Raw genomic sequence first — 16,638 nt, 5'->3', positions numbered from 1 at the left:
TTTAAAGCCAGGCTGTAGGGCAAGTAGATTGCATCATTTGAATTGTGCAAGGGAATGCTGATTTTCTTCTTCATGTCAAACTGTAGCTCCAAAAATTGCTTTTCTGAGTCTAACTTTTTTTTTTTTTTTTTTTTTTTTTTGAGTCAGAAACATATTAAAAGCAACTTGCTGTTGATTTTCATAGTCATCCTGTGGGGCTGTTTGTCTGTTTGACTTGTTCTCCTCCTGGTTTAGATAACTAGAAATGCAGTTTTTTTAAAAAAAAAAAAATCAAATTGATGTTTCCTGAAGGATTTCTCTTAACTCTGTGGCATTTAATTCTGTGTAAGTATTTTCCCTCATTACATTTTTGCAACACTTAACCCTGGCAAAGTTCTTCTGAGCACTGAGATGGCGATGGGGATTTTCTTTTCGAGGCAATAATCCTGGGTGTTAAATTTACCATTTTACTTCATTTCTAGCCCAAGACGTTGACTCCATGGGTTGGACTGAGGAAAATCAACGTGTCCTACTGGTGCTGGGAAGACATGTCCCCTTTCACCAACACCCTCCTCCAGTGGCTTCCTGATGAGCCAAGTGATGCTGGATTTTGTGGTTATTTAGCTGAGCCTTCCCAGCAGGGACTGAAGGCAGCAACCTGCATCAACGAAGTCAATGGCAGTGTCTGTGAAAGGCCAGGTACCAATCTCTCACTTGGGTGGCTGGGAGGGAGCAGACTGATAATTATTTCCTAAAAAGTCATAATTATTTCCTAAAAAGTGGAAGGTAGCCTGGTGATTGCATCTCAAACTCTTGTCGTGACTTGGCCGAAGAAAAGTAGTTCTGAAAAAGTGAGGCAGTTTCATACTGGAGTTGGAGGTATTAAAAATAGCTCTACATTTACACTGTTAACTGTAAAATGCTTGAAGTACATTCTGGTTTAATTATTTTCCTCTAAATTGCATACCTGAATGTGACATTCAGGTTAATTATGATACAGAGCAATCTCCTCTTTAAAACAAAAAAAAAAAAAAAAAAAAAAAAAAGAAAAATAAAAGCTACTTTCCCACTGTACTCTCCTTTCTCCCCTCTCCTGCTCTGTAGCCAGAGGAGGATTTTATCAAAGTTTGAAATTAATTGGGCAAGACACTTTGGAGATATGAGAACTTTGAAAAAGAAGCTATTTGCTTTTGGGAAAACTCTTCTAGCTTTGCTGGAACTGCCTATCTTTTCAAATGCCTTTGTCTGTTAGCTCTGCATTTGAGCTGATTGGTTCTGAATACCAATTAGCACCTCTTCAAGTTTTAAGCAACTTGGCTGATGACAGAAAATTTCTGAGTGAGCCCCACTGCTTTGTGGAAAAGCAAAAAAAAAGGTGATGAGGGTGGAACCTGAACTCTAAACGTGGTAGACTTTAACTTGCAGTGATCTGAATTAGTTTAAGCTTTAACTTGTATTTTATGGTCTGAGAATAATTACTTGAAATAGATGATAAAGCACTGGCTGACACCAGAAACTCCTGAGTTAGTTCTGCTTTCAGTACTCATTTTATGTCTGGAACTGATTCAGTAGCTTAAAAGAAGTCCCAATGTGCTCGCATAAAACGGGGGGGTTCTTCCCAATACTTCAGGTGGGAGGATAACCAAGGAACACCTCAACAGACCTGCAGGACTATTGCAACTGACCCCCAGCATCTGAGGGTTTGCTGACAAATAACTTTTATTTGTGTTTTAGTGAATGAAGGCCATAAAAAGGGCTCTTTCTTCATAGGCACGGAGTAAAATAAAATATGCACCTCGGTCCTCGCATCGATGCTTTGAAGCAGCAGATTATCTGAACCAAGGAGACCTAATGGTGACCTTCCAGTAGCTGAAGGGGCTACAGAAGGCTGGAGAGGGACTGTTTGTAATGACCTGGAGTGATAGGATGTGGGCAATGGGTTTAAATTGGAAAGAGTAGTTTAGACTGGATGTTAGGAAAAAATTCTTCACCATGAGGGTGGTAGAAAAATGGACCAGGCTGCCCAGGGAGGTGGTTGAGGTCTCATCCCTGGAGATATTCAAGGTGAGGCTTTAAGCAACCTGATCTGGTTGGGGGTGTCCCTGCTGACTGCAGGGGTTGGGCTGGATGAGCTTTAGAGGTCCCTTCAACTCAAATCATTCTCTAATTCTGTAAAAACGCAAGCAGTCCTACACGCTTCACTCCCTTAGACACTTGACTCCCCTTTTTTAAGGTGAACACCTTAAAAAGCATGAATGCTCACAAAGGATGCATAAAAAGAGAGAGGATTTTACAGGACTTACTGCAGTTCTCATATTCACCTGGTGTAAGATATCCCCAGCACCTCCTCCCCCAGCCCAAGCGTTTCAAGTTCGTGCGATCGAGCTGCTTGTTTTTCTCATTTCTTTTTTATTTTTTGCAGCCTGAATATCAGACAGGGCTTTTTTTTTCCTCTTCTGCCTTTCTATCTGGGGGATTGTTTGCCTGTATTTTTCTGGCAGCAGACTGATCCTCTTGTCCTCCTGTCCCCACAGCCAACCACAGTGCCAAGCAGTGCCGCACGCCCTGCGCCCTGCGCACCCTCTGCGGGGAGTGCACCAGCGGCAGCTCCGAGTGCATGTGGTGCAGCAACATGAAGCAGTGTGTGGACTCCAATGCTTACGTGGCCTCCTTCCCCTATGGGCAGTGCATGGAGTGGTACACCATGAGCAGTTGTCCCCGTGAGTAATGGCTTTTGGGTTTTGAAAAGCAAGGTTGGAGTCTTGTGACGTTCTCCGAGCAGAAGACGTCAAGCGCTGCACGTTGGGGTCATGGTGTCCAGGGGGGGTCACCAAGAAAAAGAGCCCAGGAGCTTTGTGTGGTTTGGATTGGAGATTAGGAAGTATTTCTTTACTCAAAGAGTGGACAGGTATTGGGACAGGCTGTCCTGGAGGTGTTAAAAAATGTGGCAGTTCAGGACATGGTTCGGTTGGGTGGTGGTGTTGGGATTTGATCCTGGAGGTCTTTGCCAAGGATTCTGTGTGTGCAGCCCCTTCCTGGCTCATGTGAAGTGTTAAATAGGATGAGGTCCTGGTTCCAGGAGCCAGCAATTCAACAGAATGGCAGATAGTGAAGGCTTTGAAGGCAGATGATGAAATCTCCACTTTTTTTATCCCCCTCAGAGAAATACTTACTTCATTATTGAAGTGCTTACCCTTCAAATAAATTGTTCCATAATTTCATATGATTAACTTCTTTTTGTATCTCTCCTCTACATCTTTTGTTCATATATAGAGCCATGTAATTTAGTATTAGATTGTCTATATCAGTTCCCAATTAGGTTTTACATGACTGTTTTATTCTGAAGTATTGTCTGCATACAAGCCACAGTAGGAACTTCTAACTTATTCTAAAAAAATTATTTCCTTTTTTTATGCCTTTTAGGTAGATGTGAGCAATGTATTTTTGTTGCCTTGGAATAATGCTTTCTCTTTTCAAACCGTGGAGAAATAGTCTAGAAATTTAAAAAGCAAACAACGAGTTTTAGAGATCATTTTTATTTATGTTAAATTCTTTAGGAGCTCAGCATGGAATCAGGAAAGCTTTTGGGGTAGCAGAGGGAAGGAGTGTGTATGTTCCTCAGGAGGGAAATTGAGTTGCTGAGTTGCCCCACAAAGTTTTGGAAGCTGATGGGAATAAGCTTGAGTAGCACAGAGTGCTGCAAAATAAAGGATGGATAAAATTAGTGAGTGAGCTTCCCATATTGCTGAGGTCTGAAGGTGGGGGAAGCATCAGGCAGGAGATGAGTAGGCTGAAATAATGGAAAAGATTATTTTTCTTTATTTTTAAAGGCAGATATTGTCAATTTAAACATCAAGATAGAAAGCCTCCTCATCTTTTATATATATATATATATCCACACACATACCTATTACTATGAAAATCAGAATAAATATTTACAGATTTGGCAGGCTAAATACTTCAGGTCACAGTAGACATGCAGGGATTTTTGGGTTCGTTGTCACCTTTGTTTTAGGGCACTGATTTATTCCAGAATTTGATGTTTGGTTTGGGGGTTGTTGTTTTTCTTTTTTTAATAGCTGAAAACTGCTCAGGCTACTGCACGTGTGCTCATTGCTTGGAGCAGCCTGGCTGTGGCTGGTGCACTGATCCCAGCAACACTGGGAAAGGGAAATGCATCGAGGGCTCTTACAGGGGACCAGTCAAGATGCCAACCCCAGCTGGAGCTGGGAAACACAGCCTGGAGCCTGTGCTCAACATCAGCATGTGCCCTCTGGAGAACACCTATAACTGGTCCTTTATTCAGTGCCCAGGTAAATGAGGAAAATGTTTATTTGTTCAGACAGTCAAATGCAAGGGGAGAGAGTGCTGAGGGCTGGGGGGATGTCTGTGGTTGCTCCTCTCAGTGGAGGGAGGAAAGGAGCTGGGAAAAAAAAAATAAAAAATTTTAAAATGGAAGAGTTGTGCAGGTGCCTGCAGAGCTTTGCTGCATGAAGGCTTGGCTGTGCAGGACTCTAGAGGAATTTTTCCTTTCCCTACAAACCTTTACTGAGTTTTAAACTTTTGTTTATTTACCTGGGCTAGGGCTGTTGGAAGGCAAAGCAGTTTTTTTTTTGTAGGCTGATTTAACTGCTAGTAATGCTCAGGGTGATTCTAAAACTATGGTTTTGGCACCAAATAAAATAAAATTACTTGGCCTGCTGCTAAACCCTTTCTTCCCTATTCCTCCTCATCAATCTGTCCCACCACCTCCTTCCAGTCCTGTCTGCTGAATAGACATTTAGTGGTTTGGAGTTTAAATTCCAGCTTTTTAACACACGCTTCGAGTTCCTGTATCTCCAGCAAGATGTTCAAGAACCTCTTTGGAAAGGTCACGAGATGATTTCACTCAGGCTCTGCAGAACACAAACTGCTGAGGTTTTGACATGAAGAACTCTCTTTGAGCTCAGCCTCTTCTCTTTCCTTCAGCCTGCCAGTGCAATGGGCACAGTAAGTGTGTAAATGAAAGCATCTGTGAGAAGTGTGAAAACCTGACAACTGGGAAGCACTGTGAAACTTGCATCTCAGGCTTCTACGGGGACCCCACCAATGGAGGGACCTGTCAGCGTAAGTGATGCCTTCCTCTGCTCAAACCTTTTGATATTTCTTGCTCTTTACTCATTCCTCTGCTATCTGACCTGAAATTATATCCTAATAATACAGTTTTTTCTTTCCTGCCAGCAAGACGCAATTCTTGCTTCTTCAGATCAAAGATAGGGAAACTGCTTGATGAAATTCTTGGACTTTTTTTTTTTTTTTTTTAACCTCTTTTGTAAAGTCTAGATGGCCAGAGTGAAAAATGTGTGCATTTTAGTGTTGGATGACCCTGATTTGAAAAGAAACAGTGGTAATCCCAATGTCTTGAACAAATTTCTTCTTATCTAAATTCCACCTCCTATTACGTTTGGCTAATGAGTTATACTTTTATTGTTATAATTGTCTGCCTCATAAAAGGCTTGCCATATTTCACTGAGGAGTTGGCTGGATTTCAGCAGAGGATTAGGTGATGCTTGTTAAAATTGCATTTTAAGTTTGTCAATTGCTTGGGGACTCTTTGGGCACAAAGAATATTTTCCAGTTGTGCAAGATCCAGGGGGAAAAATCTTTCTTAAAGGCTTGATACAGGCAATACAGGGAAATGAACCTGTAAGGTTTGAGGGTTTGACCTTGAACCTTGCAACATTATTCTGAATTAATGTGAATTTTGTGGTGTAGCATGGGGAGACCAGTGGTAAATCTGAGTCCAGCTGTGATGGGTGATGTGCAGATGCCAGGGAAGGTGCTTCTTGCTCCTTTGATGGAATTTTAGGTGAAGAGATGTCATTAGATACAGGGATGGAAGAGACTGCACACAAATAACATTGTTTGGTGTCAGAATAGCATCAGTATTTCCATGAAGTGCTCTGCAGGCATCCCAAAAGAAATAAATGAAAGGGGATTAATGAGGGGACATTGAAGACTTGGAGTTGCTCCTTCCAAGTGTGGAGCTGATCCAGTAGAAAAGATGTGGAAGTTGATACTTGACTGGAAGTGACATCAATGTTTTAGATGAAGATGAGCCAGTAGTTGGAACAAAAATGTCCCATATATTTAAAATAAATAATAAAATAAAATAAATAAAATAAAATAAAAACCACCCAACAAGTAGGTGGTGGTTGAGGCTGTGAAGAACCTCCCAGTGGACAGATAGAAGGTGAAAAGATCACAGAGAGGGACAAGGCTGCTTTACTTAGAGAAAGAGGTGTTGTAGTAGCTGGGACATAAAATTACAAGAGGCAGCAGAGCAGCACAGGTACAAAGGGAAAGGTGGAACTCTGACACTTGATTTCAGAACATTATCTGCAAGATTAAATATTCTTCCCCTCATTTCATGTGGAGATAATTTGAATTGCAGGCATGAATAAACTGAGACCGAGTCGGCCTGAAAAAAATGTCTAATTCTACTCAGAGCATTCAGGTTTAATCATTGGATCACAAAGTACCTTTTGATATTTGCTGCTTTTCTGTGTGTGTGTGGAAATAGAGAGGAAGTTACTGCGGGGTCTTTCGCATGAGGATTGCCCCAAAATAGTTCTGTTGTGGAGATAATGAATGATAGACCAAAGTCATCCAGATGCCTGAAAAAAAGAAATTAGAAAATGTGTTGAGAGACTGTGGAACAGCATTCATTGGTTATCTGATGAAACTAGTAGCTCATGTCAAAAGTGCTTTGCTCTCAAGTGCTTTGGGCCCAGGTTTTTAATTTGCTGTGATTTAATGCTATTTACTGGGAAGGCAAAAGAAGCTGGGCAGAAAGACTGAGGTGGCTCAGGAGAGGGAAAGTGAGAGGAAAGCATCCTATCTGATGCAGCCACAGCAACTGCAGGGATTTTTGCTCCATGAAAAAGTTTCCAGGTGGGAATTCTTCAGCTAAAGGTTGGCTGGTGGGCAGCAGAACCAACTCGTGGTTTTTCTGTCCTCTCACCCATGGTCCCTCCTTCCTTTCCTGTCAGTCCTGTGATTTCCCTCTTTTTTGCATGTGTCTACCATGTTTTGTGCTGCTCTTTTTTTTTTTTAGAGCCTATGGTCACACTTGAGCAGGACTCAAGCATCCATGTGTTGAATCCTTGGATGTGCAGCAGCATCCCAATGACCCCAGCAGTGTCGGGACCATAAATATCCTCAAACTGGCAAATACTTAGTGCTGGAAGTTTGGTATTTTCCATTCTGCTGAGCCAGCAGGAGTTTGAGTGACACTATTAGGTTCATTGTTGCCTTTGAAACAGGGAGAGCTGGAAGTGGTAGTGATGGGGCTCAAAAAACAGGGGAAAATAAGAAAAGTGGATGGAATAAAATGCCTTTTCCTGCTCCTCCGGGCAGGTGACCATTGCTATATCTCTTGTGTTGAAAAAATTTTAACAAGCTGCAGTTATTTCCCTGAAAGACCTGTTTGGATATCATCATAGGCACTGGTGTTTGCAGAGCTGGGCAGATAATAAGGAAATGGTGGGTAAATCACTCCTCAGCAGTTACTTTTAGGAAGTGTCCAACTCGGAGCAGTGTTAATCAGGCAGGGTTGGGAATGCAGCACATCAAATGTAAAAATAGCTGCAAGGTGCTTTCTCTGCATTCAGGATTTTTTTTTTTTAAGTTTTCTGATTAAAGTTTCCCATGAAAATATGCTGGCTGTAGATAAGGAAGTTATTTGCAAGAGAGCTGAAGGTGCTATTATGCCTGAAATCAGATTTCTGCCTCGGCAGCACTTCTGAGAGCCTCTGTGGAGCAGTTGCTGGTGGTGTGGTCCTGCCTCTTCCCCCTCCCAGGGCTTTGGAGGAGGGTTTTGGAGGACAATTAAACATTTAGCATGGAAAAATGGTGCTGGGCAGGTGAGTGATGCAGGTGCTGTTAGGAAGCTGGACCACCAGAAATGTAGGAAGAGGAGCAGAGTTGCCCATGAGCATCTCTCAGTGAGTCTGTGGCCCATGGTTGGTGAAGAAGGTGGAAGGAGACTTGCTGGGAGGTTGTTCAGCATCATATTGCCAACCTTGCTTTGCAGTTAAAAAGCCTTTTCTAGTAATTTTATCTTTCTGCTCCAGCATCAGAATCTGGAGGGCAGTTTTCCTGTTCAGACTCCAGCAAAGGTCTCTGGTTCATTTTGTCAAGTTTGTTTCCAAACTTCCCAGCTGTTTGAAAAGCCACGAGAAAATTTCCCTTTGTGCATATTCCTTTAATTAATTCCTTTCTACTTAGGGAGCTTGGAGGAAAATGGATAAATAAACAAGAGTGTTTTAAATAGAGGTGTTTGAGTGTTCAGTCTCCTTGAGCAGCACATAGCTAAAGAGCAGGGGGAGGAAGCATTGATGTTAGCCCTCAAGATACTGTGATCTGTATCTGAAAAACACAAAATTGAAAATTTCTCCTCATTCTTCTGTGTGTTAGTGTGGAACAGGGATCATAATTCGCTTTGCTTACCTTTCTCAAACCATAAGGAAAGCAGTACAATGTGTTCTCAGTAATATTAAGAATTATTTTTTTTAAGTGCCACTAATGAGATGTGTGTTTGCTTTGCAGAATACAATTATTTTGTCAAATCTTCACTCAGTCTCCATGTTCCCACAATCAGCCTTTATGCTTCTTCATAATTTTCTTCCGTGTTGCTGCTAGGAAACCACTCATCCACCTCTGGGAAGCACAATTAAGTGTCCCTGATACAATATAGCTTCCTTTACATACTGATAGAAAAATTACATCCAAAGGATTCATAAAATAAGGTCCAAGGTTGGATATTCAGGATGGGGACTTCATGTCTAAGAAACTCCTGGTATACTGAGTGGCACGTGGCTTCTGAAGGAGAAGCCACGTGTTTTCTTAGTGAGGAGGCACCAGACTTTAAAGAATGTTATTTTCACAAATAAGGGAACTTCTCTTTGGGTATTTTTTTCCCTTCTTACCCTGTACCTTCTCCCTTGCACACCTCCAGATGAATGCAGCTTCCAGTTTGTTGCTGGAACAACTTGAAGAAGGCACTGACCTTCCAAGCAAAATTTCATAGTGCAGATTCTAGCAAAGGAAACTGCTTGGAATGGATGCAAGCTAAGCCAGGGATGAGGTTTAGGCTGGATATTAGGAAACATTTTTTTCTCTGGAAGAGTTGTCAGACGTTGGAATAATCTGCTCAGGGTGGTGTGGAGGTATTTAAATGGTCTGGACTATGGTCCTTAGGGACATGGTTGAGTGGTGAGCTTAGTGTTGGTCAAAGGTTGGACTGGATGATCTAGAAGGTCTCTTCTAACCAAAGACATTCTGGGATTCTGTTGTTTTAGTTTTGGGGTTTTTTTGCATGTATTTTCTCTATTTCTTTATGAACAAAGGTCTCAAAGCATGTCACCATCACCATTTTCGTTTGAACCCAGAGAGTTCTTTTGAACTGAATCTCCTGTATGTGTCCCCAGTGTCAAACCTTGGTTTGTATCTTGAGCAGGCTCTGAGTTTATGACCTCATTTATTTTGGGCATAGCACAAATCTGAGGAAGTCTCAGGCTGTACTGATGTGACTCGGTGCCATTCAGGCTCAAGCAATCCTAAAATCTATCAGGGCATGCACCCTAAACCACTGCCCCCATGAACAGCAAACTCCTAGCACCAGCTGCAGACACCCTGACATTGTTGACAATGACATTATTTTCTCAAAGGCCTCTTTATTTCTAGAAAAAAGCCCTAAAAGCATCACGAGCTTTGCTTTATTTGCAAAAATTCTTCTCTCAAGAGTTTGGGTTGAGTTCGCCAGCCCCAAACTGTTCCAAACGTCTCCTTTTTCTTACCAGTTATGATATCCCTAGTGCTATGTAACAACTAGAGAGGAAGCCAAATAAATTTTGGAGGCTAAAAAGCACAGTCTGATGATGATTTCATACAACACCTCATTCCTGAAGCCTGCACTCATTCTGTTTTGACACATGGTTCTATTTTTGCCCTCCTTCTGTATCACAGAGAAACCCAAAGAGCACCAAATGGGGTTTCACATGCACTCTAATTGTTGACGTGTCTCAGTTTGGCAACTAAAGGACTTAATTGCTTTCAAATCTGTTTCTCTTCCTCCATTCAACATTGCATCTTTTTTTTTTTCCTCCTCCCCCCCCCCATCTCTGCTCAACAGCTTGCAAGTGCAACGGGCACGCGTCTGTCTGCAACACAAACACAGGGAAATGTTTCTGCACCACCAAGGGAATAAAAGGAGATGAGTGTCAACTGTGAGTTTATTTCCCTTTCTTATTGGCAATCCAAAGGCCAAGCACACGCTGGTATGGAACACTTTACATTTTTTAATGACTCTGTTTCTGAGGGCTCTGCTCATCCTTTCTTGCTGACAGTCGAGTGGCTCCATTGAGGGTGCAGCCAGCTGTGCTTCCCCTGGGGGGAAAACATGAACAAAATGATTTCCTGAAAATTTCCATTTTTAAGAACATTTCAACTGGAAATGCCATGCAGAAGGGATGGGGGGAAAAAAATAATGCCCCTTTCACCACCCCCATCCCTTCCCCCCCCAGGACTATACACACCACTTTGCTTTATCCCTCAATTGTTCCTTTGCAGTTGGTAAATTTTTACTGTCTCTGCTCTCTGATGCTGTTCTGGGGGAGTGTAAATATATCTGAAGTCAGACTTTGACATTCAAGCATTTTAATGGAGCAGTTTCAGAGCAACAAATTTGCTGGAGGTTCCTCTGTAACGTAACAGAAATGTGTTTAGTGTAATGTTAGTGGAAATAATTTCATTCCAAATAATTTCACTGCCAGGTTTATTTTTAAAGTATTGCTCTGATGAGTAAATGCTTAGAGAACTAGATCCTGGAATAGCTGTAAATGGAAACTTAAGTTTTTTGTTGTAGTAATTCAGTTCCATGCATTGTGAAGGGCTAATACATTCCAAGTACATGCTTAGGTTAATATCCAGAATTTTATATTTCATTTGTACTGCAGACAAGTTTGACTTGCATGGAATTTCTTCAGCAGTCCAGTATAGCTTAAACATGCATCTTTTATTTTTAATGGTATAGCATTATCAACACGGGTGGTGCTTTCTGATTTTTTTTTTTTTTTTTTTTTTTGGTGTCTGGAAATAAACAGAACTGTAAAAAAAAAAAAATCCACTTATTAAAAAAAATTTATTCTTTGTAGGTGTGAAGTCGAAAATAGGTATCAGGGAAATCCACTTAAAGGAACGTGTTACTGTGAGTACTCTTGGGATTTTGTTTGGAGATAAAAAATGTCTTTGAAGTTCAAAATATCATATTTAAAACTGGTTTTAGTTGCCTCAGCATCTGTTTGAAATATAGGGGATTAAAGGAAGGACTAAAAGATAGTTTTAAAAAGCTCCAGTTTTCACAAAAGTATTGTTTAAAGAGAGTGAAAATTCTCTTCTTGATAAGGTGTGTGTGATGATTGGATCTTGCAGAACAAACTCCTGAATGTTTTTCACACGACTTTGATATTAAATCTGCTCTTCTGAAGCATACTCTAAAATACCTACCTAACGAGTTCAAACCAAAGCATGGCTTCTTTTTTTTTTTTTTATTTTATTTTTTAAGTGCAAAATACTGCTTTTAAAAAACCCTGCTCCATGTAAAAGTAGGGGGTAAGGTTTCAAAATTGCCACATCTCCTCTGAACTGAGGAGTTTGGATTCCCATGCAACTGAGGAAGATCCTCTGCCAAGATTCAGATTGCTTAATGGAATCTCTCCAGCTTCTATTTGCAAATATTAGCAATCAGCACACTGGCAGGCATGGGTAGATGTAATCTTAAATTACATCAAGATGCAAGTCTCAAATAGTATTTTTTTTTTTTTTGGTTTGTTTTTTTGTGCAACACAGAAATTACCAGCGTGCTGCTTTTAGCAAATTGAATTCTGCTGGTTCAGCCAAAGAAGGGCACTGGTGGCTTTTCCAAGGATGATCTAATTCATTGCTGCCAGTGGCAAGAGCAGTAAAATGGGCAAAAAGGAGGGAAAGACAGGCATCAGAAAGTTGTTGAGCTTGTGTCTTTCCAACAAGAGGTCTCTAGGAGACAGGAAAAGAAAACTAACACCTGGTGTCCAGCATCTTATTTATTATTGCTTGGAACATCTCTGCATGGGTTTGGGAATATGTGCAAGTCATAAAATGCTGCATTTTTATAAAAGGCTGTGGAGATTGGTGGATGAATTGCCAAAGCTGGCCATGCACTATCAATTAACAGCAAGGTGACTGCCCAGATTTAGTGCAGCACAAGCAAAGGGGGGCATGTGAATAGAGTGAAAAATGGTCCTGGCAGTCCCAGGCACAGTGTGAGCAGGACTGGGATGGCATCTGGATCACTGACAAGTGGTTGCTCCATAGAAATCCTTGCTGTGCAGTCCAGTGATATTACAGAGACCTCCCATGCATGGGACTTTGGGGATTATTCAGTGTTTTATTCAGTGTATTGTTCAGTCAGTGTATTATTCAGGTTTATTTTACCAGTGTTCCCTTAGCAGGTGGAGTTGTTACAGGGTGGAAAAATAAATGTCTTGGCATGCTTTACAGTGTATGGGTATTGAAATTAAGGCTGGAGGGTGTTGTCTGGAGAATGCAAGTGGAATTTAGGCTCAGCTCAGGGGTTTTGTCCCTTTTGTGTGGGATCACACACAGGCTGGAGTGATTTGTACCAGCAGGATGACTCCACCTTGTGTCCTCAGTGCAAGAAACATTTTGTAGTGACATCCTGCCTTGCTTTGCAGAAGTTTTGTCTTGTTCCAAGCCATGGGATCAATTTCTCCTTGCATTCCTTACAGATACCCTGCTCATTGACTATCAGTTCACCTTCAGCCTTTCTCAAGAGGATGATCGCTATTACACAGCAATCAATTTTGTAGCAACACCTGAAGAGGTATTTTTTCTACTTTCCCTTTAAATTTCATCTTTTTGGGTCTATGTTGGGCATCTTTTGGTTTATGGAGGTGATGGATTGCTGCAGTTCTGAAGGGCTCCAGGTGTAGGTTACAACGTGAAGCACCCAGAACTTTCTGAGCTTCTCTTGGCCACAGAGTTTCAAACCTTTATGGTAAAATTTTATCAGGGGTCCCAGCTGGCTCTTTACAGTTCTCTGAGCACCTCTGGTTTTGCTTGGTGCTTTGCTTTACCTTATATCTCAATTTTTCCTGGTTTATTCCATGCCCATGACTTATTTTGTTATGCTTTCCTTGGGGAGGAGAACACTGCTTTCAGGAACTGTAAATAGGTTTTTGCTTGATGTATTTACTTCATGTGAATAATAAATTCCAAGATTTTTTATTTTTCGGTGGAGATTTGCTAGGAAACAGTACAGCAAAGTTGTTATCCTAAAAATGGGTTTTCTTTTCTGTTTTTTTTTTCCTTCCCCTCCCTAGCAAAACAGAGACCTGGACATGTTTATCAATGCATCTAAAAACTTCAACCTCAACATTACTTGGTCGACAAGTTTTGCAGGTAAAAGGAGTGTGATCTGAGTTGTTTGGTAGTTTGTTTCAGTCATCAGTTTCTGCCAAATAAAAATTTAATTGGGAAAACTCTTCTTGGTAACCTATAAACTTCTCCTGTAGCATTCTTAAGTTCTGGGCCTGGGGACAGAGGTAAAATGTGAAAAAGGAAAGAACTGCTTTTCCAAATTAATATTGGAAACAATGAAGGTGTAAATGTGATTTTTAGTAATGCAGTGTTTTGGCATGCAGTGATTTTGGTCACCCAGTGCAGCTTAAAATAATGTTCAGAGGAACAGTTAATTTTACAACATTAAAATTCAGGGTGCTTTTCCCCCGCCCACCCCCACCCCCCCTTTTTTTTTTTTTTCACACTTAAAATGTGCTTTGAAATACCTTTTCCTGCTACTTCTGAACTTTTTGCAAACAGCTGGCACGCAGGCTGGGGAGGAAATTCCAGTTGTTTCCAGAACCAATATTAAGGAATACAAGGACAGCTTCTCCAATGAGAAATTTGATTTCCGCAACAACCCAAACATCACTTTCTTTGTCTACGTCAGCAATTTCACCTGGCCAATAAAAATACAGGTAGGAGCTCTAGAATTATTCCAAAATGCTTTTTTTTTTCTTTCTCTCTGTCACTCAGGCTGTTCAGTGTGTTTGTATTGTCAAAACTGAACCAAATCTTTGTGTGATCCTGCTGCGGGATAAAGGGTTTAATTCTCCTTTTTGAGAGGAGAAAAAAAAAAAAAAGTTCCTCATCTTCTGACAGTGCCTGTGAAATAAAGCTGGATGGGTGCTCATGAGCAGGGTTGTTTTCTAATGAGTTCTCAAATGTGTTGAGATTTATGATGAAGAAAATGAAGACAGCTGAAAAAAACAAAAGGGAGAGGGTTCTTAATGTCCATTCCCCTTTCTCCTTGTGCTGCCCAAGACTGGTGGTACCTGCAGAAGAAGACCAAGCTCCTTTTTTCCCCTAATTCAGTGAACTCAGGTGTTGTCTGGGGTGTCAGAATGACCCTGATGGGAAGCCTGGGGCTGCAGGAGCAGTGGCTGAAGGTTGGTGCATCAGAAAACACCCCCAGGTCACAGGCTGCAGCCACAGAGAGAGTGGCAGCTGCTGGTTTGGGGGAACCTGGGGCACCCCAGCTCTGAGCTAAGCATCAACCAACAGTATGCTCAGTGATAGAGGTGTTCCCTTTGAAGGAGAAATGGATTCCATCTGAAATGAGGCTCTGAAAATCTGAATTCTGCCTTTTTAAGAAGCTCGGTCAAATGTGAGAAGCTGAATTCTTCCATTTTCACCCTTATTCAACCAATTTCAACCTTATTCAACCAATTTATTCTTTTCACCCTTATTCAACCAATGGTTATGTGAAAACTGTCAACTTCACATGAATTTGACTTGATCCTTCAGAGCTGTCAGCCACACAAACTCACTTCCAACAAAGATAATGCACGTGCTAATATTGAGGCCCAGCTGGATAAAAAGTCCTTAAGATATTTTTCAAGGTATTTCCTGAACTTTAAAAAAAAAAACCAACTAGGATTACTTGTGAAATGTTTGCATTACCTTCTGGTAAAGACAATGGGGTTTAAGTCCTTCACAAACTTTCTCTTGTTGCTTGCAGACTGATAGATTTGGTAGGCTGGCTTGGGACTGCATTTGGGGTTTTTTTGATACCACTTGCATCATTAGTAATCCTTTTCCAGCTGGAGAATTTTTTACTGTACAAATTGGCAAAGTCTTAGCTCCTTGTCAAGTCCTAATTTTTAGAGATGAAGGAGTCTGCAAGAGCTACAAGGTAAAACTTTTTTTGGATACTCAAGCAGCAAGTACTAAGCCTTATTCTTTTCCTTTAAGGTAAATATTGCATGCAATAGAAAAAGTAATGTCCTGTGTACAGAGGTCTCTTACATAATAATTTATTTCAGTATTCAGGCTGCTCTTATTAAATTGGTAATCACAAGAATAGAGAAAAAAATCATGTTTTATTTGACAGGTTCCATTGGCTGATAGTTTAATTTCCACAAGCCTTGCTGGACTGTACCTGACCTGGATTTATTTATTTGTTATTTCTTGGTGGAGCAGAGTGTTAGGACTTTGTAAATGTTTCAGAACAGCACTGTCTCCTGTCCCTTAAGCTCTCCTGTGTTTGCTGCTTGTACTTCCAGTGAATTTTTGTTGGCTTTCCTGTGCCAGTGTTGTTACTGAGCATCAGCAACCCCTCCATCCTCTTTGGCTGCTGCTCTTCTGCTTCCCCCTGGATGGATCTGGACAGGTCACATCCTCTCTCAGCCTTTCCTGTGTGTGTTTGTTGGCTTTAGCAAGACAAACCTTTATCATCTTGTCATGTGAAACAGGTTATTCAGGTTCAGTTCAATTTGTTTTTCCTCTGCACTTGCTTTTATTAATCTCACTTGCAGAGCTTTGGCCAGCTGTGTATAAGGTCATGGAGATCTGGTCTCACCATGGCTTTATCTCTCTCTAGGTTCTTTAATTAGCTTTCTAGATCTTTTTATGGCATTATTTTGCTTTGGTTATTCCCATGGCTGCAGCACTTAATAGTTCTTTTCCATTTTAGTAGGGACTGATACACCCTGGTCTTTCCCATCCTTGGTTTCCAATTGATGAGCTCCCAGTCCTCACAGTGAGCATTTTCTTGGTCCCTAATAGCATCATAAAAATGGAGAATATTTCCAGTCTTCAAAATCATCTTGTTGTTCTTCTGTGGGGTTCTTTTCCAGCTTTTTATTGATGATTTCCTTTGATTTTGTCAGCACACAGTGCAGGGAGCACTCTCTCTTTTTGGGTGTCTGTCATTAATGAAGATGCCAAGAAAAGTCTGTCCAGATGCCATCCTGGAACTAACTTCTCCTATTAAACAACTATGAGCCTTGAAATGATGTCCACCACCTTAACTCACCCAGGAATTCCCAGTCTATTGAAATCCTTAATGAAACTGGGATTAACTCAGCTGTCCATACAATTAATTATTTTTACAGGCAGAAAAAACCCCAAAGAGGCTGGCACTGCACACGTTGTTGTTGTCAGCTCTTGTTGAATTGGGTTTTTCATTTACTCCCTCATCTCTTTTATTCAAAACGTGTCCCAAAATTTTGCATGGTAATGAGGTTTGGGGAGTGTGAATATCCTTGATTCTCCTCC

At 41.1% G+C, this 16,638-nt stretch overlaps 1 protein-coding gene across 2 annotated transcripts in view; it reads left to right on the top strand.

The window, feature by feature from the left end:
* ATRN (attractin) overlaps positions 1–16,638 on the top strand; it is a 151,665-nt gene that overhangs the window by 73,351 nt on the left and 61,676 nt on the right. For both annotated transcript variants that reach the window (XM_071753147.1, XM_071753148.1), the window contains exons 16-24: positions 462–678; positions 2,514–2,699; positions 4,059–4,292; positions 4,948–5,085; positions 10,154–10,247; positions 11,175–11,227; positions 12,807–12,901; positions 13,401–13,479; positions 13,900–14,057. In XM_071753147.1, coding sequence (XP_071609248.1) covers positions 462–678; positions 2,514–2,699; positions 4,059–4,292; positions 4,948–5,085; positions 10,154–10,247; positions 11,175–11,227; positions 12,807–12,901; positions 13,401–13,479; positions 13,900–14,057 — 1,254 coding nt within the window. The remainder of the gene's footprint in view (positions 1–461; positions 679–2,513; positions 2,700–4,058; positions 4,293–4,947; positions 5,086–10,153; positions 10,248–11,174; positions 11,228–12,806; positions 12,902–13,400; positions 13,480–13,899; positions 14,058–16,638) is intronic.

This window comes from Heliangelus exortis, chromosome 10 (genome assembly GCF_036169615.1).
Source record: "Heliangelus exortis chromosome 10, bHelExo1.hap1, whole genome shotgun sequence".
Lineage (NCBI taxonomy): Eukaryota > Metazoa > Chordata > Aves > Apodiformes > Trochilidae > Heliangelus > Heliangelus exortis.
The sequence above is the reverse complement of the archived record's forward strand: the minus strand, read 5'-3'. Positions and strand labels throughout refer to the sequence as shown.